The 24182-nt window shown below is 38.9% G+C and overlaps 1 protein-coding gene across 1 annotated transcript in view; it reads left to right on the top strand.

The window, feature by feature from the left end:
* Positions 1–22727, top strand: part of LRIG3 (leucine rich repeats and immunoglobulin like domains 3) — a 44153-nt gene extending 21426 nt beyond the window's left edge. The window contains 17 exon segments of the mRNA XM_086610067.1: positions 818–952; positions 1602–1745; positions 3950–4093; positions 4414–4557; positions 4981–5124; positions 6499–6579; positions 8203–8274; positions 8642–8713; positions 11276–11439; positions 14923–15198; positions 15201–15245; positions 15778–16059; positions 16961–17413; positions 17625–17783; positions 18892–19035; positions 19122–19397; positions 22483–22727. Of these exon segments, the coding sequence (XP_086466193.1) occupies positions 818–952; positions 1602–1745; positions 3950–4093; positions 4414–4557; positions 4981–5124; positions 6499–6579; positions 8203–8274; positions 8642–8713; positions 11276–11439; positions 14923–15198; positions 15201–15245; positions 15778–16059; positions 16961–17413; positions 17625–17783; positions 18892–19035; positions 19122–19397; positions 22483–22727 (2980 nt within the window).
* The last annotated feature ends 1455 nt before the right edge of the window (positions 22728–24182 follow it).

The raw sequence follows: 24182 nt of genomic DNA, 5'->3' as shown, positions 1-24182 counted from the left end.
GCCTGTAACCTCTAGGAGCTGGGAAGAGCTTCTAAATTTTGATCATTCATCATACTAGGTACAGGATGACTTGAACTTCCCAAGGTAACAAGGATCATTTTGGGTTACGTTCATTATGTTGCTGAATTCTTGTTGTGGAACTGGCTATGATGCTTAGCTGAAGTTTGACCAGATGTGAAGTCCAGAAACTGTAATGAGCTGTAATAAACACAAATTTTGTTATTTGTAAACTCACTAGAAAAATCTATAGATGAAATACCAGATCTAATTGAAAAAATATAGAATGTCTTTCAGAGGGAGCACACTGTCATCCATCTCCTCTAATCTAGCTCTGTTTTTATGGAAATTCAGTCTGATTTCCATGCTGCAGGAGTTCTCAAAAAACCAAAACACAATGTTTAGCTACTATGATGTTAATTTGGTTGAAATAGAAAACGTCTCTAATCTGGTTTCATTACAAGACTGTGACATAGTGTTCAATGCAAATATTAGATATTTCTACCGTTCAGAAATAGATGATCATAGATCTCATTTTAAAAGCCATGAATTGCAGTAATTGGATTATGATGCAATTTTTTTATCTTGTTTGCTGGGAATATGTTTTAAGAAATGTTAATGAACACATTTATTTAAAGCATTCCAGTTTGGGATGGCTAGAAATGAGTTTTGTGTCTAAAGAACATACTTTATTGTTTTTCTTTAACTAGAAATTATTTTCAAGTGGTGAAATTAAGAACTAACTTTTGTCAGAGTCATGTAGTTAACAAGTGTTTACTCTGGAAATGACAATCTTTTGACTACTATCCTTAAATTGCAGGACCAGTAACAAGATTGCCAACATCTTGTCTCAACATCTGAAGCCGTTTCAGAGTCTAGAAACTTTGGACCTGAGCAACAACAACATATCAGAGCTAAAAATATCATCATTTCCATCGTTACAGCTCAAATACCTGTAAGTCAAACTTAGTATTACTTTTTTCTTTCAGATTACTTTCAAAAAACTTGTTGGAAAACTTAGATTGGCAGCTGTTTGTTAAGGTACTAAATCTTCTTTCAGTTAGACATGCATTAAATATTTATTGCTACTTTCACCTGTTGAGTTTTACGAAAGCTGCTAACTTGAATAAATGAGTTGTTGCAATGAGATGTTTTAGTTCATAAAAAGTGAAGGTCATTATCTTGAGATGAAGCAAATAGATGTGTCTCTTAAGTCCATTTTGTTACATAATTATTTCTCTTAAATTCCCCATGGTTGGGCTTGTCTTGAGTTACACGAAGCTTGGTGGATGTTTTTGAATCTACCTTCGTCCTTGTTCGATGATACTGCAATGCCAGAGCTATACTGAGTGCAAATAAAGTAAAGTAGTGGGGTTCCAACATAGTATCTTCTGCCAATAATACGCTCCAGCAGAGTAGAGCAAAATGTTGGTGGTGAAATGCTCTTTGACCATAGACTGAGCTGTCAAGAGCTCTAATTAATATGATAAATGAAATTTCATTTATCAAGAAGTAGACAGCGCAAGAGCTTTGTGTTTAACTACTTGGTATTGAGAATTTATTAAATAACTGTAAATTTAACCTTCTAGACATTGTTTCAACAGGTACATTAACAGTAACCGAATAACCTCCATGGAGCCTGGTACCTTTGACAATTTGTCTACCACACTTCAAATATTGAAACTGAACAGGAACAAAATTTCAGCAATCCCTCAAAAGATGTTTAAACTCTCCCATCTGCAGCACCTGTAAGTGCAACCTACAATTGACTAATTGTTTTCAGGTTTTCCAAAGCACTGGCAGTGCTTGAACTTTAGCCTTTAATTTAACCAGAGGCAGAGTGAGACAGACACAGAAAACATTGCTACAACCCTTACTGACTGTGACTTTGTACTGAACAAAACTAGTCTTATATGTTGGTGAGATGTGAATAGTCTTTGTGCTTAAAATCGTGTTTGCTTATTAAAAGAAAAAAAAAAGAAAAGACTGGAGTTGGAAAAATACTGTCAAGTAAACTTATGTACTTCACTACAGCAGTTTCTTATTTATTTTGTGCTTTCATGAAGGGAATTAATCAGCTTTCAGAAAGTATGACAATAAGCAATATGCTTGAGGCTTGAGTCTATTAATAGACGTCGATCAGCTTCACTGGTACAATGCTGTTTATAAATGTTTTACCTAATAAATAATAAGTTATTTAGTATGGAGAGGATGGGGAAACATCTCTTACCTTTTTTGTTTTTTAAAAACCCCAAACCTTAAAGAGTGCAGGAAGTTGACAAGAGGATGGGCTAGGACTGCACTTTGTCAAATTGCGAATAATTATTTTCAGTATTAGGTAGTCAAGAACTAAAAGTGATGAACTCTCTTAGGTTAACCTTGAAAGTGAAAGGTCGTAAGAACAGTGAAGTGTTAGGATGCTTGACACATCTGGAAAGAGTGACTCTCTTTTTTGTAGACAAATGCAGGAAGAGTTTGACTTGTGAGTAGAAGAGTTTGAGAATGATCCTGCAAAGCTCATGATTTGTTAACGATCTCAGTAGACTTTATGATCAGCAAATTCAAGTGAAATTTTGGAAGTTGGTTATATTCTTGCTTAAAGTTCTACTCATTCACAGTTTAACCTACAGGTTAGGTAGCTAATCTGCAAGGGAGGTCAAAAATTTGTGTTGTTAGCTGAAAGATGTGTTCAGAGGAGGAGTGGGGAAAAACTGAAGGCTATTCTTACTGAATGTTCTTCACTGCTTATGCACATTTAAACACAGGAAGAGGAGTAGTAGGGCTTTCTATCGAGTATCTGCTATAATGTAGGGTTCATGTCAGGCTACCAGAGAGGCAAGCTGAACTCTTATAAGACCGAGACTCTGAAATAGTTGTGGTATTACTATGGAGAGAGAATTATTTAGGCCTTTACTTCGCATGGGGAAGTAAGTTTTGGAAGGAGAGGATTTTTCCTGGTTTGGCAGGAGGATGCAGGTTGATACATCTAAGATCTTCTTGAAGGGACTGATGATCACTCGTTCTATGAGGGCCTTTTCTTAGTATTGTCTAATCCCGTCTCTTCATACTATATATCAATTGTTGCCAACAAATATAACTGTTAATTTAGTAAATGATAGCTAGTTTAAAATTCGCTGTTACAAAAATAGTTAATATTGTTCTTTGTGCCTGTATGAGGCTAGACTTCCCTTTTCACATAGCTCAAAGTCAGAAAGCTGCTTGGGGTTGGTGCAGGGTTCGGAGTTGAAAAGGACCAAAGCCAAGAAAGTGTTGCAGAGAGCAGGAAAATTGAAAATACTGAGTACTGCTGTCACTGCAGCTTGCCCTCCAGCTAGTTATGCCTTATAACTCCCTTTCGGGATACACATGGGTCCCAGCTTCTGACCTGTAAGAGGTGTGTGTAGTGGCAGAAGGGTGAGTGCCCAGACCGCTTGAGAAGGAGGGAAGGACCTATTGGTAACTAGTTGTGGAGAACGAGGGAGGAATGTGTAATGAATGCTTGACTCCAGATTGAGAAAGAGAGGGATCACCTAGGATGCTTAATTTTGCCTAGTTATCACAACCAAAAAATTTAACTTTTTCTTTCTGACTGATTATTGATTGCAATTACAAGCTAACCGTAATGGTTCTACTGCTGCATAAATACCAGGAACTTGCTTCTGCTTTTGAATTTGTGAGTGGGGCTAACCATGACTTTCTAGGTCTACAAGGGTTCCTTAAATCTGAAAATCAAGGAAGAACTACCACATACTTGTCCTCAGTATCAGAAAAGCAGAACAGTATTAGCATAGTTAAATATAATGTATTACAGTAAAATGTTTGATTTTATTACATCTTGTCTCAATTTTATGTGTGAGAAGAGCATTTAAATAAGGTTTGTGTCCAGAGAGGGAAGGTTTGTTGGCATGCAGGTAAACTTACTCTGCTGTAACTGTAAATTTTATTGATGCAGGGAACTGAATCGCAACAAAATTAAAAAAATAGATGGGCTTACTTTCCAAGGACTTCCAGCTTTGAAATCATTAAAACTGCAGAGGAATGGGGTTACTAGGCTCATGGATGGCGCTTTCTGGGGCTTAAGCAACATGGAAGTCTTGTAAGTATCCACTTTCTGCTAATAGATTCTACGGGTAACACGTCAAGTAGAGTTGCGCAAAATGAATAGAATTGCGTGATAAGATTCAAAGGTGGTTTTGAATTAAATGGTTCTAGTGTGGTTTGAAAAGCAGGAAGCTTTCATTCATTGGTGAATGTGTGGGACAGCACATTCTGAATGCATGCATGCCACTCTGAATGTAAATAGAGGTTGCAGCTATCTAGCTGGTGTCATGAAGTTGGATGTGGACCTGTGGCAAAGCACGCTCACCACCAAGTTTCTGAACCTCATGTCTTTTATCTGTTTGTGTGTGTTTGTAGGCAGCTGGACCATAACAACTTAACAGAGGTAACCAAAGGCTGGCTTTATGGCTTGCTGATGCTGCAGCAGCTCCATCTCAGCCAAAACGCCATCAGCAGGATCAGTCCTGATGCCTGGGAATTTTGCCAAAAACTCAGTGAGCTGTGAGTAGCTTTTATTCTATTCCAGTTTTGAAAGCCGGGTACATGCCAAAGCATGAGCTTCTTACCACTGATCTGTGAATTTTTTGTAACAGAGTTTCCAAGGTGACAACAACTGTTTGGTATGTGAGACAGTTATATTTTGTTGAAAGAAGTTGAAGCCAACCGTGACTGCTTCATTTCACTGAGGCAGTTGTACTAAAACTGCAACACAGTCGTTTTCAAATTAAATAAATTAATTCTACAGTAATTTGTGTATTGTTGGAAATGATACACAAGCTGTGCGATTCGAAATGGTGTAGTAGGTTTTGTGATAGTTATAAGGGAAAAAAACTTTCTCCCTCCCTGAAAATTCACCTGGGTTGAACTGGGTAATAAGCACTGCAGCACAAACATTAAAATACATTTTTTTCCTTGAATATGCAGAGATTTGACGTTCAATCACTTAGCAAGGTTAGATGATTCAAGCTTCGTTGGTTTAAGTGTGCTGGTTGGACTGTACATTGGAAACAACAAAGTGAATTACATTGCCGATTGTGCCTTCCGGGGACTTTCCAGTCTACAGACTTTGTAAGTTGACAAACTCATTTTTTAAGGTCAAAAACCTTAAGAAAAACCCTCAGTGTTTATAGATTTATGGGTTTTTGTTCTTATGAAATACACAAGAACCTTTTGTTAACTTTTCCTAGCATATGTCTTTCTTACAGTAGTTTTTTTTTAAGAATAGTTGAGAGAGGGAGGGCTTCCTCTTTTGTTAAGGCTGTGCAGAATGGATGGTGGTAGTTAGGATACGAGCTTTCAGTGGCATTCTTAGAGGAAAGGCATGTTTCCATTTGGAGACAGCAAGCAGCACTGCTACCCACAGCTTTACGGATCTGGATCATACTTGTGTCTTAACTGAATCAACATTTTTCCTAATGGTAGAAATAGATGACAAAACTCAAAACTCTTTATTACTGTGGATGCTGATGCTTTTTGTGACTGAGGAATTGCATTGAGTGTTTGAGCATTTTTTGAAATAGCATTCTTTAATGGAAGGGGAAGAAAGAAGTAAACTAATCTAAATATATTCTGCTTCATTAAAATCTTGCAATTGCGTATCACTGACACATCTGTCAGCCAGATGAATGAAATGATTGCGTTTCCCTCTAGGCTTTGAAAAGGGTGCTAACATTTTACTTTCAGGGGTTTGCTCGCACACTCACACTTTGAGCATCTAGCAAAGGTGCAGTTCAGAGGGGTATATGCTGTATTTTTTAAATTCACAGAGAGATAGAGATTGTACAGAGAAGTCAGAGACTTGTGAGATGTCCAGGAATTAAGTGTTAGACTTTTCCTCCTCAATTATTTTAGTTGTTTGTTTGTGTTTTCCCTCCTCTAGCCCTTTCCTGTTGATTCTTTGCTGATATGCTGTTCTTTTTACAAATCTCTAATCTCTTTGTGCTTCGCAGATAATTAAGCTAGTGTTGTGGATGTTGTAGGATGTAAAAGTAATTCACTTTAATATAAATCTCTGTGTTCGCTATGTGTTAATACTATGAACTTAAAAAGGACTGAGGGTATTTTGTTTCGAAGGGGCAACAGTTAATCCCTTCCCTTCCTGTGACACTCCTATCTTATGATAGTCCTGCATCTAAATACCCTTATTGGGGAATGTGGTTTTGTTTTCTAATGATTCTTAAAACTGTTGGATTTATGATCTTTTTAATTATCAGTGGAAAAAGTACCAATAGTATTTCAAAGTCTCTCAGTAAAAACTGAAATGAAATAGCTAATCAGGAAAAGCTTCTCTTAAACAGAGAAACAAACCTCAAACAAACAAAAAACAACCTACCAGAAAGCTATTTTAGAAATTGTTTTAAATAATACATGCTCTTGAAGAAGTACGTGCCTTGTTCTTTTTAATAGCTCTTGTGGTTTCATTTCCCCTTCCCCCTTGAACAGGGATCTGAAAAACAATGAAATATCATGGACTATTGAAGATATGAATGGTGCCTTCTCTGGCCTGGATAAACTTAGGAAGCTGTGAGTATTGCTACAATATTTGTATCTCGTCATTCCTTAAAAAATTAGTTTAGATTAAAAAAAAATGAGTTTAGATCGAGTGCACCCTCAGCAAGTTTGCAGATGACACTAAGCTGTGTGGTGTTGTGGACACGCTGGAGGGAAGGGATGCCATCCAGAGGGACCTTGACAGGCTGGAGAGATGGGCCTGTGAGAACCTCATGAAGTTCAACAAGGCCAAGTTGCAAGGTCCTGCACATGGGTCGGGGCAATCCCAAGCACAAGTACAGGCTGGACGGAGAATGGATTAAGAGCAGCCCTGAGGAAAAGGACTTGGGAGTGCTGGTGATAAGAAGAAGCTCAACATGAGCCGGCAATGTGCACTGACAGCCCAGAAAGCCAACCGTATCCTGGGCCGCATCAAAAGAAGTGTGGCCGGTAGGTCGAGGGAGGTGATTCTGCCCCTCTACTCAGCTCTTGTGAGACCACACCTGGAATACTGCGTTCAGCTCTGGAGTCTCCAACACAAGAAGGACATGGAGCTGCTGGAGTGGGTCCAGAGGAGGGCCATAAAGATGATCCGAGGGCTGGAACACCTCTGCTATGAAGCCAGGCTGAGAGAGTTGGGGCTGTTCAGCCTGGAGAAGAGAAGGCTCCGGGGTGATCTTATAGCAGCCTTCCAGTACTTAAAGGGGGGGCCTACAGGAAAGCTGGTGAGGGACTTTTTACAAGGGCATGTAGTGATAGGACAAGGGGCAATGGCTTTAAACTGAAAGAGGGGAGATTTCTATTAGATATAAGGAAGACTGTGCGTACAGTTTGTTCAACAGAAATTTTTCACGGTGAGGGTGGTAAGGCACTGGAACAGTTTGCCCAGAGAAGTTGTAGATGCCCCATCCCTGCAAGTGTTGAAGGCCAGGTTGGATGAGGCTTGGGCACCTGGGTAGTGGAGGGTTTCCCTGCCCATGACAGGGGGTTGAAACTAGATGATCTTTGAGTCCCTTCCAACCCAAACCATTCTATGATTATGTGTGTTTAGAGGGACAAGCTGGACTTTTAATGATGTTATATTTTCCGTAGCTGAGATGATTTTTTTTCTTCCCCTACCATTTTTTTCTCTATAAAATGTTCTTTTTCTGTAAGAGAAATTCCAGATTTTTTCAAGTCAGACTAACCTGAAATATTTAAAATATTATTACTAGTTATGGAGACATTTCCTCAAAGAATGAGGGTTTCTCGTAATAGGAACTAATAAGTGCATTACATGACAAAGGCATAGTGAGAGGGATAGTCCTTGATGAAGTAATGCAGCATGCAGTGGAAGCGCATTGCATTGAATTTCATTGCATTGAATTTTCAAATGCACATCTATGAAATAAAGGATGCATATGTATATACATTTAGAATAATCATATCACTGAACTGTACACATTAAACATCTTCTAAAATAATAGTAAAATCTAGGTGTTTACTCAAGGGGTACTAAATGACGTCTCTTAGAGGTAAGACATTTTGCTGCATTGGGGAAGACTGAATGGTGAATATTAGTCACAGTTTAGAAATATCAAAAATACAATTGTTCAGCTCAAAAAAATGCTTCCATTTTATTGCATCTTTTTTGCATCATGTGCTTTTATTTTTCAGGCTACTACAAGGAAATAGGATTAGATCCATTACAAAGAAAGCATTTTCTGGTTTGGATGCGCTTGAACACCTGTAAGTAGTACAAATTCACATTTAACCCAACATTGCAAAAATTAATTTTGATAGTAATTGAAATAAATGTAGGACTTAAAATCTTTATTTGTAACTTTGAATGAAATACACTTACCCTGGTTGCTACTGTGATCTTGAGAAGATTCTTTTGTTTTGGAGTTATGGTGAATGTGAATTTTGGCATTAATGCAGAAAGTGTTATATTAAGCATGCTATAATACTCTTTAATCCTGTCTCTTTAGTTTTCAAGCTAGGGGATCCTTTACATGTCACTAAGATAGCAGACTATTCCTTGAGTCTTAAATATATTCAGTTTAATAAATTACTCTTTCCTCCTCTAATGTTAATTTTCTTTTTCTCCCCCTAGAGATCTAAGTAACAATGCAATTATGTCAGTTCAAGGAAATGCATTTTCACAAATGAAGAAACTCAAAGAATTGTAAGTTTTGATCTAAAGACATCACCTCTATTAAATACATTTATCCATATAAATATATAAGTAAAGCCTTGTAAGATGTTGCCTGATGTAGTGATAAACTCCCACTGTAATCTCTCTGAGTCGTGTAAAAAGGGTATGTCAGTGTTTTGTCTTTTTTTTTTTTATGTGGTGACTGTATTTAAGTGAGATAGTGTAGCATTCATTTGCTGCTACATTTGGTGTCTAGAGTCCTTATTTTAAGTTGGCCGATCTCTAATAGGTATTAGATAAGGAAGACTTTGATGTAATGTGCTATAAAATCAGCAGTGCTATCACTGAGCTAAAGCTTACTGGAGCAGTGAAATTTAGTTCTGTAATTCTTTTGTAAAGACCTGGTTGTCAGTGCTTGTAATTGGGTCTTTCTGTCCTGTAGTAGCAAAGGGGCAGATCTTCGGAGAAGTCATGATGCGGTCACTGAGAAGAATGTATTCTTCTAGTGAGCTTTCAGGGTTTTTTTTTTGTCCTCTTACCTTCTTTTTCTGTTGATGAATGCAGAAAAATCTCTGTCGCTGTTCCCTGTGTTTTGAGCACAGGTGATTCTTCCCCTTGCATATACCTTATGTTGCCTATGTTCATATCAGCCTTCTCTAGTCAGATCTGTTGTCCTGAGCTGCTCTGTGGACAATCTGTCAACAAACTAAGGAATAACTAAAAGATGTTGCTCTCATAACAAGTAGAAACTGCCTGAAGCTTGTCTGGAGCTTTTAATTTGTGTTCTCCAGATTCCTGTCAAGTATCATCCTAGCAGCTGGCTCTCTACTTCATCTTACGATATTACTCCATGTTGGGTGCCATAGAGGAAGTAATGAGGAGCCATACATATTTCATAGAGTCATAGAACAGCCCATGTTGGAAGTGACCTCAAAAGGTCATCTGGTCCAACCTTTTGTGGAAGAGGGAGCCTAGATGAGATTATTTAGCACTTTGTCCAGTTGTGTCTTGAAAACCCTCAGTACTGGGGACTCCACCGCATCTCTGGGGAGGTTGTGCCAGTGTATGATTGTTCACACTGTAAAATACTTCTTTCTTGTATCTAAACAGTATTTGGTTCATTCAAAGTTCAGTTTGATGTTACCTGTATCCTGGTGTAGCTGCCCCTGTAGCCAGGGGGTTTCTACCTTTCCTCTTCCTTCGGTTGGATCTAGTTGTATTGCTTCATTACTTTGCTGAACTCACTCTGCCAGCTGCAGGGCAATTGCTAGATTTGGCACAAGAGAAGTGGTGGAAGCACAGTGCTGACAATTAGGGATTGATATAGATGATTTGAAGAGTGATCAAATGTGATGGAATGACAGACTAACACTGCTCCAGGAGATGTAAGACGCTACAAGATAGCAGACTCCAAACACTTCAGTGAAATAGCTATTCAAGATTTGTTGGGTTGGGGTTTTTTTGTACTTTTCTTGAAACACTTGGTAGACATCCATTATGTCTGAGGAAGGTCTAGACAGATGGTTGAAAGTACTTTCCCAGAAGTAAGATTATTTAGTATAAATTCCCATCTAGTAATTTTATTCTGAGGCCCCTAGAGAGTAAATGTGAAAATAACATGACAGATGCCCACTGCATCAGGGTAGCAAAAAATGCTGTCGTTTCTCTGCCTCCTAAGAATAACAAGAATGCCTCTAGAACTTCAGTGAAAGATGATCTGTTTCATCTCAATATGAACTGGTGAGCTGGCATCCCTAGGTTTTATCCATGCAGTATTAGTGTGAAAAAAAGAGCACAAAGATGCTCTTCCTTTTCTTCAAGAAAAAAATCAAGAATTGTTATGTCTTCATTTGTCTTTAAAGCTGTTTAGCTTGCTGGATCCATACATTATTTTTGCTTCTCCTTCAAGAACAGTTAAGATTTGAAGACAGGAATTTTATTACTGATGGTGTTTTTAAATACGATTTTCTAAGGGCGATTCTGAATTTTCAGCCAAAACTGAGAACTCTTCTTACTTCAACTCCCAATTCTAGATGCTTCACAGAATGTCACTTTGCTTGCTTATTTTTTCCCCCTCTGTGAATGTAGCCATTCGCACAGGTTAGGTAAGCTGATTAACCGGTTCTGGATTTGTTGTTTCACAACACTTGACTGTTTTTCGTCTCCCCACTCCCCTTTTTAAATGTCTTCCCCAAGATAAATTCTGACTGAAATGGAAATGAGGGAATGTAATTGCCTCAGAATTTTTTGACGTTAGCTTCCAGAGTGCCTCCCTTCTGGATTGTTCTCCTACATGCCCGTTCTGTGTGTTCTACTGCTGACTGTAGTTTTGTACCCAAGACACTACAAATATGCCTGACTGCCTGGGCTCATACTCGTAGCAGAAGCTGGTTGTTCAGAATAACATGTCTGCTTTATAGAATGTAGGAGTCATGACAATGGTGTCACCACATCTGAGCTAAATAATACTGCTGTCTTTCACTTGTGATATATGCATTTAGTCTGAACATTTAGTTTTGTTTACTGCTTGTTTAGCTCTGTATTAGAAAAAAAACAAGCAAACAGGCTTTGAATGTAATTACTTTTTCTTAGGCACTTAAACACATCGAGTCTCCTGTGCGACTGCCAGTTAAAATGGCTGCCACAGTGGATGTCAGAGAACAACTTCCAGAGCTTTGTAAATGCCAGTTGTGCCCATCCTCAGCTGCTAAAAGGAAGAAGTATTTTTGCTGTCAACTTGGATGGGTTTGTCTGTGGTGAGTATAGCCTCTGTTCCTCATTCCATAGAACAAATTTTGCTGAATGCATTGATTTTTGTGTGGTTTCTTTGGTATGTTTTGATTTCTCTAATAAAATGGAGAGGATTTAGTATTTGTTAACATTTCCTTCTCTGTTCCCAAACTGCGATGTAGACGATGGGGAGCGATGGTTGTCTGACTTAATTATTTCATGTACGGCTTGCTTTCGTAGTGCATAGCGTAGCGTGCCAGGGAAAGCTCAATAGTTTGCGGTGGTAAATGTATATGCTTATAGATTTAAAAGATGGATATTGTTTAGAAAACTATCATTTTTAAACAAGACATATTTTGGCAAACTTAAGATACAATTCTTGGTTTGAATTATTTGTAAATTCATACTTCATTAGTCTTGAAGTTATTCCAGAGCTGAGAAAATGTGAAGGTAAAACAGCCATACTGACCTCAGGTGTGACCTTTTTTATGTGTGCTTGTTGTCTACTTTAAAAATTATTTGGACCGTGTAAGTTATTGCCTGTATGTAAACTGTATTTTAAAACATCCAATTACCACAGTTATGCTACTGATATTTTGTATTTCAGTATGCCAGATAGTAAATGCTAGTAAAATATTTTTACTTTAAAACTTGAGAATTTGAGGTGATAGCTTCCGCCTTAAAAATGAAATTTCTCTGTGTGTAGTAACATTCATTATCACCTATATGTTATGTTCTCTATTTAAAGCAAAGTGAAGCTAAGCATTCAGAGTAAAGATGTGCGTTTGAGTACTCTGATACATTAAGTGGGAACTTTGGAATTATCAGGAGATGGAGAGCTAAATGGATTTCATGGATTTTTGTTGACTACATTTTATTTTTCTTACTAAATAAAATTCAAACTTTATGTTCTTTGGAGAAAAAACAGTAACTATTTGTCTTCTCAATAACTTCCTCTCACAGCAAATATGACTGCTTAATTTTTACTGTTGCCTCTCGCACTCTTTTTTCAGTGGGAATGCAGGCACAGAATATAAAATAGTGTACAAAAATGTTTTCTCCCTTGCTATTAGCAGTCAAGTGTTTAATATATTAATGTTAAATAATGAGTAAATGGTGCATAATCTAGCTACTGCTGAAAAGAGGAAGTTGACATAGTACAGGAAATTACAGATAACTCAATAGCTAATGGAGTATGTATGAACTATGCATCCTTATTTATGAGAAACTCATTTTGGCAAGAAATTAAATTGGGGGATTAAAATCTATATCTCTTTGTTAAACCACGGGGGATCATGATCATCTTTTTTTTAGCTGCTGAATGCCATTTTTAATAAATTAATTTCAAAACCCTTAAGATATATTAGCAAAAAGGAATGTACTATGTTATACTTAATACATAAAGTAATTGTCATGCAGAAGTAACTAGAATCTCTTAATACAACTGATGAGTGGTTCACTGTTTATTAAATCTTTAAAGTGTGCTATCACTAGACATTTGAGTGTACATACCTTATAAGTTTACAATGGCCACCTTTACGTTTGTAGGATTTTCAAGTGTGTTAAATCCTGCCTGAGATTAAAATAAATAATCTATTACGTATAATTTGTACGAGTCTATAAATCCTCCAAATCGTGCCAAGTTACATTTTTGAGAACAGCTAGGGGATAGGAGGGAGTCATCCTGGATTTGTTAAAGGAAAGCATGTGTTAGGCAAGGGTTCCCTATCTGTGAAACTAAAAAAAATAGAATATCTGTGTAATTTGTGCTTAAGATCATGTCTTTCAAGTTGAAACAAATTGTGAGACATTTCTATACTAAAAATAACTGTGGAACAAAAACAGAATAGATGCTTTTTTGACCTGTATTAATTACTTCAGTTTAACATCGTGATGCTAAAAGAGTACCATCGAGGTGATATATAGCTCGTTTTCTGTTACATAGTAGTCAAGCGGCTTCTATAAAATGAGAAATGTATTTCTCAGAGAGAGTATGTGTCTCTGTGTGTATCTGTATGTATGTGTTTCTGTGATACAAGTATTTAAATACACTCTCAAATTACTCTGTTTTGACAAAACACATTGCCAGTCTTACCCTAGAATAGTCTTCTGTATTCTGTAGTATCTGCTTATTTGGGTGACCTTTTCATCCCCCCCACTTCCTGCCAAACAGTTACAATTCCAAAATATTCCATTGATAGTACAACTAAAACAGAATGAAGTTATGTTCTTCTGTCCTTTCACAAGGCTAATTTAAATATTCACAGTGTTTTACTTACTTTCACTGACTTTTCACAGGAATAACTACCAATTGCAAATGGTGTAGTTTGTAATGGAGGACTTGAGGCATGGGTATGAAGTACAAAAAACAAATGGCCTGGGAGATCCTTAAGGCTCGTGCTTAGGGCCCCAGATCAGGGGATCCATGTTGCCTTGTCACTGAAGCATGACTCCAGACTTGCAAGTGTTCTGCAGGCAGCTCAAGTTCAGGCTGTCTGCACATCTCATTTTATTTTTGTAACATGCAGAGTGGAGGTTCTTCAAGGAAATTAGACTTTGACCCTGGTATGTTGTTCCCAAATGGATGAGACGTAAGGAGGCGAAGAGGCTAGGTAAAATCTGACTCTGCAGTGCAGGCAGGGTCTGCAGTGAGGAGTAGTTGGGGCCCAGGGCTTTTCCTACAGTGACTATGAAGTTTGAGCCTGTGTCTTCGTCAGGAGGTAGGAGACATCTTGAAAGTTGGGAATACGCTAAGGCTTTTGCTTTGGGAAGACCAAGCATTTAATTGGCCACTCCTTTTGTACATGCAATTGACAGAATAAATAGTTCAGAAGGCAACTAATTCTGTAAACTTGCAGAATGGCACTTTGAAGGTAACTTTCCAATAGTAAAGGGACCTCTAGAAACTAATTTCTTGAAATTCTTGCATGCTGCCCTGCTGAAGGGATTTTCAGCACTGCTGTGTTCGTAAGGTGCTGACCAAACAGCCACAAATCACTGGAACAATGACTTTTGTACATGATTGGTTTTTGTGGGTTTGGGGAAAACCCTTGACTTTAACTTGCAATTTCTGATGGCAGAAGAACTATGCTTTCAATAAAGAAAAACTCACAGCAGCCCGAGGTGTTGTAAAGATGAGGAGTAGGCTTCATGACTGACGTTGAGAATAGTTCTTGCAGATGTCAGGGGGTAGTTCTCTCCTCTTTAGTGCTGTTGTTGAACAAACTGTACGCACAGTCTGCTTTTGAAAGTGCTTTTTCCTCAATAAGAGATGACTTGGCACAATAAACTCATGAAGATGGCATCTTTAAATGCCCTAAGGCTAGCGAAATTTAAAATGAAAGCATTGTGTATCTATTTTACAAATACTTATCTGACTCTTCTTTCAAACCTATAAAATAAGTCTTACAAGCTCTTTCTTAAACGGGTCTTTAGGCCTCACATATTTTTTTGTTGTTGTTGTTGCTCTTCCTCTGTGTTACATTTTTCTTTTTCTCCTCTCTCTGCAGATGATTTTCCTAAACCACAGATCACTGTCCAGCCAGAAACCCAGTCAGCAATCAAAGGCTCCAATTTGAGTTTCGTATGTTCGGCAGCCAGCAGCAGTGATTCCCCAATGACTTTTGCATGGAAGAAAGACAATGAATTACTGCAAGATGCTGAAATGGAGAATTACGCGCACCTCCGGGCACAGGGTGGTGAAGTGATGGAGTACACTACCATCCTTCGACTGCGCAATGTTGAATTCAGTAACGAAGGGAAATACCAGTGTGTTATTTCAAATCATTTGGTTCATCCTACTCTGTCAAAGCCAAACTACAGTAAACAGTAAGTATGTTACTTTTTACTTGTGGATTTAAAGTAGAATGATTTTAATCAAGATATGTAACACAGGTTTTTTTTCCATTCTCATTATCTGTGTCTTTTATAAGATCCCTTAGTAAGCTGAGATTACTTAAAATGTGTCTAGTTCCAAGATCACCATTCAGTTTTACATCTGGCCCCATTGTGCTGAACCATAGTATAGGAAAAAACATAATAGACCCAGTTTGTAGTAAATCTGACAAAATCTGGGTAACAAGATGGAAAAACATTAATCTTTTCTTCACAGGAGGTAAGTGTATACTCTATTTCAAGGTACTATGGAAAGGTCATGTACGAGGCTGTTGGAAGAAATGAGATTTTGATCTAGGCAGTCTCACGTATTTCACAGCCCCTCATTTCTCTTTGCTGGCTATTGATAAATTCAGATTGTATGCTTCACTCACATTTTTAGCCCCTAAAAAAGGTGGAAAGAATGTGCTGTGCAAAAAAGGGAAAGTATGTTTCATTTATTCATTCTGGTGTTGCTAAACTTTCTTTAGTGCTGCCTTCATTTACAAAGATCCCCATGGACTTAACCATTCGTGCTGGGGCAATGGCACGCTTGGAATGTGCTGCAGTTGGGCATCCTGTCCCGCAGATTGCTTGGCAGAAAGATGGTGGAACGGATTTTCCTGCAGCGCGCAAGAGGCGCATGCATGTCATGCCTGAAGATGACGTATTCTTCATTGTTGATGTAAAGATTGAGGACACAGGCGTTTATAGCTGTACAGCTCAAAACACTGCTGGAAGCATTTCAGCTAATGCAACGTTAACAGTACTAGGTAAGACATTGACAATACATTGGCATAATCTCCTTGAACAGAACTATTGCTGAGCACTTTTAAAATTGTCAACTGATTATGTACTACTGGTATGTAGTGATAAGACAAGGGGCAGTGGCTTTAAACTGAAAGAGGGCAGATTTCAATTAGATACAAGGAAGAAATTTTTTACAATGAGGGTGGTGAAGCACTAGAACCAGTTGCCCAGAGAAGTTGTAGATGCCCCATCCCTGGAAGTGTTCAAGGCCAGGTTGGATGGGACTTGGGGCAACCTGGTGTAGTGGAAGGTGTCCCTGCCTATGGCAGTGGAGTTGGAACTAGATGATCTTTGAGATCCCTTCCAACCCAAACCATCTATGATTTTATGATTAAAAATAGCATTGTTAAGGAAGTACCATATAGAAATACAAATACTGTGAAATAATTTGTATTGATACATAGTTGTAGACAAGAAATATGTACTCCAGCACACAATCACTATTATGATGCAAAATAATAAAAGTTAGTTATGTTTCTCAGTGTGAACACAGTGTCTGATAGGCAGGGGGGTAGTAAAAGGGGCTGTTATTTTTGTTTAGGGTCAGGAGATTTTGTTTTATCTTTTAATTTCCTGGCATTTTGTTAACCGTTTTTAGTCTAGTTCTCTGCAGTCTCGAGCATGTATGATTTGGCCTTTTTACCTTCTAAGGTAGTCAAGCATCTAGGTCTGATCAATCGACAAGTAAACTGTAGACTCTAAGTTCAAATTCCTTGAATTTATTTTTTCTGAGAGTAAGAGCAAGCTTCATTAGGCCTAACTGATGCATTTAATTTAGCTTTTCCTCTTGAGCCGTGAAGGAAAGGGACATGTTCCCATTCTTCCAAGGTCATTTAGAACATAAGGCTTATGCTTTCTTTTCAGAAACACCATCGTTTTTGCGGCCTTTGCTGGATAGAACTGTAACAAAAGGTGAAACTGCAGTCTTGCAGTGTATTGCTGGTGGTAGCCCTCCACCCCGACTGAACTGGACTAAGGATGACAGCCCCCTCGTGGTAACAGAAAGACATTTCTTTGCCGCAGGCAATCAGTTACTAATTATTGTCGATACAGATGTAGAAGATGCTGGGAAATACACTTGTGAAATGTCTAATACACTTGGAACAGAACGAGGCAACATCCGCCTTAATGTAATTCCTACTCCCACCTGTGATTCTCCTCAAAACATTGCTGCATCACTTGATGATGATGGATGGGCCACAGTTGGCATTGTGATCATAGCTGTGGTTTGCTGTGTGGTGGGCACTTCCTTGGTGTGGGTGGTCATCATCTACCACACCAGAAGGAGAAATGAAGATTGCAGCATTACAAATACAGGTGCGTAAACTGAAGGTTTGCCTTGGAAAGGAAAAAAAAAGGTTGTGGTTGCTTTGCAATGACTTCATTGTAGGAACATTTGTGTGCTTTGACTCAGTGTCAGAAGAGTGAATTGCTTGTTACCTTCAACACTTTGCTGACAAGTTTAAAAATGCTTCTACAAACTCTAAAGTATGCTGATGGCTTTGGTGTGTGTTTTGCTTCCCTGCAGATGAAACAAACTTGCCTGCTGACATTCCAAGCTACCTGTCATCCCAGGGGACACTGGCTGAAAGGCAGGATGGATATGGTTCATCTGAAAATGGCAGTCATCATCAGTTCTTCACATCTTCCATGGGAGGGTATTTCTTGCAGCAGAGGGACAGTAATGGTAGGTGTAAAACGTTAAGCAGATTTTCTACGTTGCTGGAATAGCTGCAGTTGGGCTACTGTCTTTCTAACTAACAGAAATAAGACTAAAGAGACATCTTCACTGAAGTTTGAGAGGATGTGAAATTTATTGCTTGAGATTGCTTTAACGAGATAATAACAGAAACTTGGTTCTGTTCATCCGAATGACGTTATGGCTTTGCTTAAATCATGAAGTCTTTCTCTAGTCTCAAGTGCAAATTTAAACTGGTGATCGCATCTCCAAAAAAGAGTGTCCAGAAGGAATTAAAACAGCGTGTCTTCTTCTGTTATAGCTTGAAAAGGGTGCTTGTGATGGAATGCAGGGATGGGTGGTAATGCCAGTGTAACTTTAGTATAACATAACTGATTAAACTTTCCTGTTAAAAAAGTCATTAGGGTCAGAGTCAATAAAGGATTTAAGGTGGCTGCAAGTTAAAAGCTGCACTACTTAATATTTATACGTTTGGCCTCTGAGAATCCAGAACATACCTGAGTTAGGGAAGAAAAGGCACCTTGCTGGGAAGGGGTTGCGACCAAGATACAGTCAGGAGTTGAGGCAATTGGGAATGTAGCAGTGATGAGAGGGTTCTGCAGTTGTAGGGCAGTGAGAAGAGCAGCCTCTTTGCAGAGCAAGAACCACAGACCATGTCCACAGCTTTCAGGAAACGTTGAGCTGAAAGTCAGTGTAGCTGTTCGAGCAGCCAGTGACTCCCTCAGACTCTTCCACCTGGGACTTCTGGAGCACAGTGTGTTAATGAGAAAAGTTGCTGTGTGACAGAGCATAAGCCTGGCTTCTAGTGCTTTAGAGAAAGGAAGGTCCCTGGTTCTGATTCCTGTGATTGGCTTTGTTCTGTTATCCAGGGACTGTATAATGAAGCAAAGTGTGACATGTTCTCTCTCAAGCTAATTAATTAAACACTTGCTAGAACTGGAGTTCTCATCAAAAGGCTAGGTTAAACTTGAGAGCTCTAAATGCACTGTGAAATTTAGTTGAACAGACAGGGTTCTTAAAAGGACAAAACTTAAGAAACTGTAAGCTGAAGTTTTAAGAAAAGACCATACGCTGACATGTCAATTTTATTTTTAAGGCATTTGCCATCTAGATAATGGCAGTGAAACAGACTTGGAGGGTGTTGCAGATCCGTTCCTGTGTCACTATCTGGGGACTTCAGGGACTTTGTATTTAAAAGGAAACACATACGGCTCTGAGGCCTTTGAAGCATACAGTGCAAGTAAGTTGAGATGGGGGAGGTTTTAATGCTAATTTGATGTTGTGCTGTGATGAATCTATGTAAAAACAATTTTTCATTTTCTTTAGGTTGCAGCCCTGACCAAAGAACAGCATGCCTGGACCCTTACGAGTCTGGATATCTAAAGAAAAAGGAATGCTATCAATACTCACCTCCACTGGAAGATCCTTTTGATCATTGTGTTGGCATAATTGGGATGCAGGCTACAAGTAGCAAATTGATTAACTCCATTTATACTCAAAATGAAGGAACTGGACTAAAAAGCAAAAGTCTGAACTCAGACACATGTGACGTAAACAGAAGTTTGGAACCCTCATCTATTATCAGTAACAGCACTTTCATGGGTATGTTCTACCTTTTGATTTTCTTTCAAGCTGCTGGTATGCTTGCTGTCTCATTTCCTGCATCCAACACTAAGAAAAACTGATTTCTCAGCTTTTTTCTCTACTCCTGCAACTGGTAATTCTGTAGTAGTGTTTAGATGCTCATATAGCTACTGTTGTGAAAAAACTAATTCTGTGCAATATCGCATGGTTGTCTTTTTGTGTCTGTGAATTTAACTGTAATACAGCATGTGGAATATAAATAGTTCAGAAAGGAGAGGAGAGACAGGAAGTAGCTGAGGAAAGGCAATTGAGAGTTGTCCTTGACATTTTGCATGTGTTCTTGCCTTTTTGTTTTCTTCCCCCCTCTTCCTCCCTGCATAACTTGTGATACTGCAGTATCTATTTTTTTAAGCCTTGCACAACTGCACTATACACGTAGGGTCACTCTTTTTCCACTGCACTGCATGAGGACAGTTGGATGCCCCAGAAGTCAGGGTGCCCTCTGGATCCTACCTTGAGTTAGCCAGGAGATAGGCCCTATCCTGTGTTACAGAGGGAGCAGCTTGGGGCTTGGTCAAAAGCAGAACTGACATACAGTCCTCAGGTCAAACGTGATAGTCCAGTGAGGTGGTTCATCTCTGGGTGTAACTGTGAGCCGCCTTCTACTTCTCAGGAGATCTGACTTCTCAAGACCATTAGATACAACATCCCAAATGTTTAAAGTTCAGGAACAGAAAAGTGTTTAGAGTAAAACTACATAATGAGCATATTTAGATTACTAGGAGATCTTAATAGCTCACTCGTACATAAAAATCTCATCAGTGGTGTGATTCCTGTCTTTTAGCTTAATATAGCTGGCAGATTTCCATAATGTTAGGATACTTACTTAAATGCACCTTAACAAACTGGCAGGCAGAAGATGTGCAAGGTCCCAGCAGGGCTCAGGGCATGTGGGGAGACTTGAACTCCAGTGTATGAGGATATATTTTATAACACAGTGAGCCAGAACTATTTACCCTTCAAAGTAAAACACTGTGGAAAAATGCCCTCTCTACCCCTCCTTTGTCTTCGTTTCTCATGGTGTGTGTGACAAAACAGTTCCTGAAGCTTAATTCAGGGTTTACAATTTTAATCCGGATTGCAAGGAGAGGTAAGGGGAAGGAGAAAAGCGTTTCTTTACCTTTGAAGCTCCCTGAATTTTGAGTGTTGGTTTGGTTGGTTAGCTGAAAATGCATATAAACCCACTTATTGCTTTTGTCTCTGTGATATCCGAGTGCCAAGTGCAGCCCTGGTACCATGGATTGTCTCACAGCTGGTGTGTCAGCATGGTCGATCAAGGCCTGGGTCTGCTGGCTCTGCAGACTTGGGGGAGTGTGTATCACTGGGCTCTTTGTTCTCAGGGGTGGAGAGGGAGGTACAAGCTCTGAAATTTTCCCCCTTTGAAAGCCAGATGTTTGGACTGTAAAACATTGCAGATGCCATGACATCTGGCAGGGGCCCTGGGACTACACACGTTCTCCTGGCTGCCTGCCACTATTGCTGTGGTGGGACTGTGCAGATAGGACTTCACCACGTCTCCTGCAGAAAGTAGTTCCACCGTACGTGGGTACACACGGGAGTTAATGCAACCTTGAGGGCTCATATTCCCTGTTCTGCCCTAAAAATCTATGCAGAGCTACTTTTTTTTTGTCGGTTCTCTGAGCTACTACCCCACTCAAGTTGTATCATCGTTGCCTTAGACACTTCATAATTGTTAGCACTCATCACTCAAAGAACCTATGGTTAGATTTTGGAAGTGGTGCTGTGGAAGAAGTCTTTATAGACTTTGTGTCTTCAGTTGTGGATTCACTTCTTCAGCATCATTGTCTTCAAATTCAGTCCCTCTTTTGCCTCTACAGTCACAATGGAGAAGACAGCTGGCATTAACATTACTGTTGACACATGAGCCAGAAAGTTCACAGCTTGGTTTTATTTATTTTTTTTTTTAAGACAGGATTCATTTGTAGCCTTGGTGCTGTGAGGCATGTCCTTTCATGTTGTGTTAGGAGCAAGATTGCTCTGCAAATCATTGATGCAAATATGGACCTTGTCCAAAACCATTTTTAGTAACTTCTCAGATTGCGGTTTTACTTGAAGCCTTTGCTTCTAGCCGCTAAGAAAAACTAGAAGTATGGCTTTTTGGGTGCAAATTTTATTAATGATTATAGCGTTAAGTTGTTAATAAAACCCGAGTTGTTCAGAATCAGCGTGTGGCACATTGTCCTCTGAAAATCAGTGTCAAATTTTCAGTGTCACTTACGGGCGCTGTGGCTTGTGATGTCCATGTCTGTCTTCCCTCAAAAAAAGAGAAGGCACTTCTTGCAGAGGGATTGATGTTAACACCTTCCCAATGGTGAAGAGTGACAGGCACACTAATTATTTTTTGGCTAGCGAATCTAGATAATTATTAATAAAGGTTCAACTGAAATGCTAAATTCTTTTTGGACTATGTCTTTTCTAGCCGATTGTGGGCAAAAAGATGAAAAAGTGTGAGTGGACAATTGGGCTGGTGGAGCTTTCTTGTTAGTGGGAGATGCTAGCGAGAAAAAGATTGGTTTAGCATTCAGATTGCATGGTGGGAGGATATTGTATAACTCTATACATGTTGGTTTTTTTCTTTGTTTTTTTTTTTTTTTAATTTTTGCTGAACTGCATGGCAGATTTAATGTGCCATTTGTTGACTGAAGAACAAAGCAGGGAGATAGTTCTGACTTTTGCATTAGAAAAGGTCTTGTGATACCTTTGCAGTTTGGTCTCTGTGCCCACCCTCCCCAAAGAAAAACGGGCATGGGAGTAGTCCTGAAAACAAAAGTAACAAAGTTGTGTGTGGCAATACGTTTACTTTGGAAATGTTTTTAATGTCTCAGGTGGCAGGATCTTGCCTTACGCTTGTGATCACATGGATGTTTTCTTTGAAGGGGTAAAAAAACAGTGAAGTAAAATCTGAGTTTAGTGAACTTTTGCTTGTGTTGATCTTTGGTTCGCATCCTAACATGCAGTCCTTAGTGAGATACAAAACTGTCAGCATCAGTATTGCTGTACTTACTCATTTACTGTCTTTCAGGAACATTTGGAAAGCCTTTATGGAGGCCTCAGCTGGACTCTCTTTCAAGTTGTAGACAGCCAGCAACTTGCCAAACAAAAACCTCCCATCATAATCCTCATGCCTCACTGGACTTCGATGCAGAGGCAGACGAAGATGGAAAGGAAAGGACAGTTTCTAGAGGAGAAAATAGCATTTATACTTACAAACAGTCCTTTGAAAACTTTAGGACTTCAACTTTCCCATCCTGTGATTTGGATACATAGCTCCTTTTGGACCTGCCATTGATTTCTGGAACCAAAGAAATACTTTGACATACTACTACCTCAGTGTGGAGTTTTATTTAAAAAGGGAGTAAGGAGAGGAAGAAGGGAAGAAAGAAACTACATGATGCTATGAATTCAGACAAATAAATGCATTTTTATTCAAATAAAACATAATTGCCAAAATGCTCTATGTTTTTATACAGGGAAAACATTCCTTATGAAAGTACTATATTTCTAATTATTTTATAGCTTTGTTTTATGCAAATAATATCTTTTGTAAATTAATGGTGTAAATAATACATCATATGTATTTCTATGTCAGACTTCATTTTATTGAAATGAGTAACAATCATTCTAATTTTGTACTGTTACTTGTACCTTTTTACAAATGGAAACTCCATGCTATTTGCAGGTATCATGCATCTTATTTGCACATTACTTTTAATAAAATATGCTGCCATGTGGTCTCTGACCTGCATTAGTGTGTGAAGAATGAAAAGTGTGAATTATGTCTGTAGATAGAGAAATGTTGCATATGTAGGTGCCTTCAGTTGCATGTCTGCACCTTTGTTTGACTAGAAGTTGCATCTCTGGATTTACTGTATTTAATTATGTTCAGCTTCTAAGAGCGGGTGTGGTCCTGCCACAGCTACTGGTGGCTGGTAAAGTGGGTTGAAGCTATTTGTGACAAAATGAGTATGCAGATTTTCTGCTCCGTGAATTCCCACTATCAGATGTGTGCACGTGTTCTCAGTTCTCGTGCACATAAGGCTGTAGTACCAACAGTCTGCCCGTCCCTGTGTGCAAATAGTGTGCACACATCTGGTGGAGGGTGTGCACCGTAGATTCACAAATCCATATCAAGCTATTAAGTAAAAGAAGAAAAAAGGCACTGGATCTTTGCCTGGCAGCATCACTCTTTTCTAAGTGGCTTAGTGTCACGCGTTTGCCAAGTACAAAGTGCATGCCTGAGTCTTTGCTTTCCCATACCCTTTCTCCCTCGTTTCTGTTTCTGCAGCCACTTCCACGCCCAACATGAGAAGATGATCCAAGTGCAAGATAATGTTTTCTTTGGTTTAACTCATGCTTCTGTTCCTTACTCAGCTGCCTTTTTCTGGTTATAGATGAATGAGACCTGTGCTTTATTCAGTTGCTCAGTAAACTTGAGCAATTGTGAATTCTTGCTGGATTAAAATTGCAATAATGAACTCGATGCCTTTAACCATACAAAGTCAGAGATAGAGGGTTGCTTATTATAAAATGGTAATTAAAACTAAGTGAAAACACTGTTTTGTTTTTCTATGTACAGATGCCTATTATTGTAAAAAGCTGTGAATCCTGTTGTCATCACTGCAGTAAAACAGCGAGACTCCAAAATGGTTAATATTACAGGACATCAGCTTTTTACGTCTGTCTGCTTTGAAGGTGCAAACTTACATGGTTGCCAAATCACTT

The sequence above is a fragment of the Tauraco erythrolophus genome, chromosome 4 (assembly GCF_009769465.1).
Source record: "Tauraco erythrolophus isolate bTauEry1 chromosome 4, bTauEry1.pri, whole genome shotgun sequence".
NCBI classification, from domain to species: domain Eukaryota; kingdom Metazoa; phylum Chordata; class Aves; order Musophagiformes; family Musophagidae; genus Tauraco; species Tauraco erythrolophus.
The sequence above is the reverse complement of the archived record's forward strand: the minus strand, read 5'-3'. Positions and strand labels throughout refer to the sequence as shown.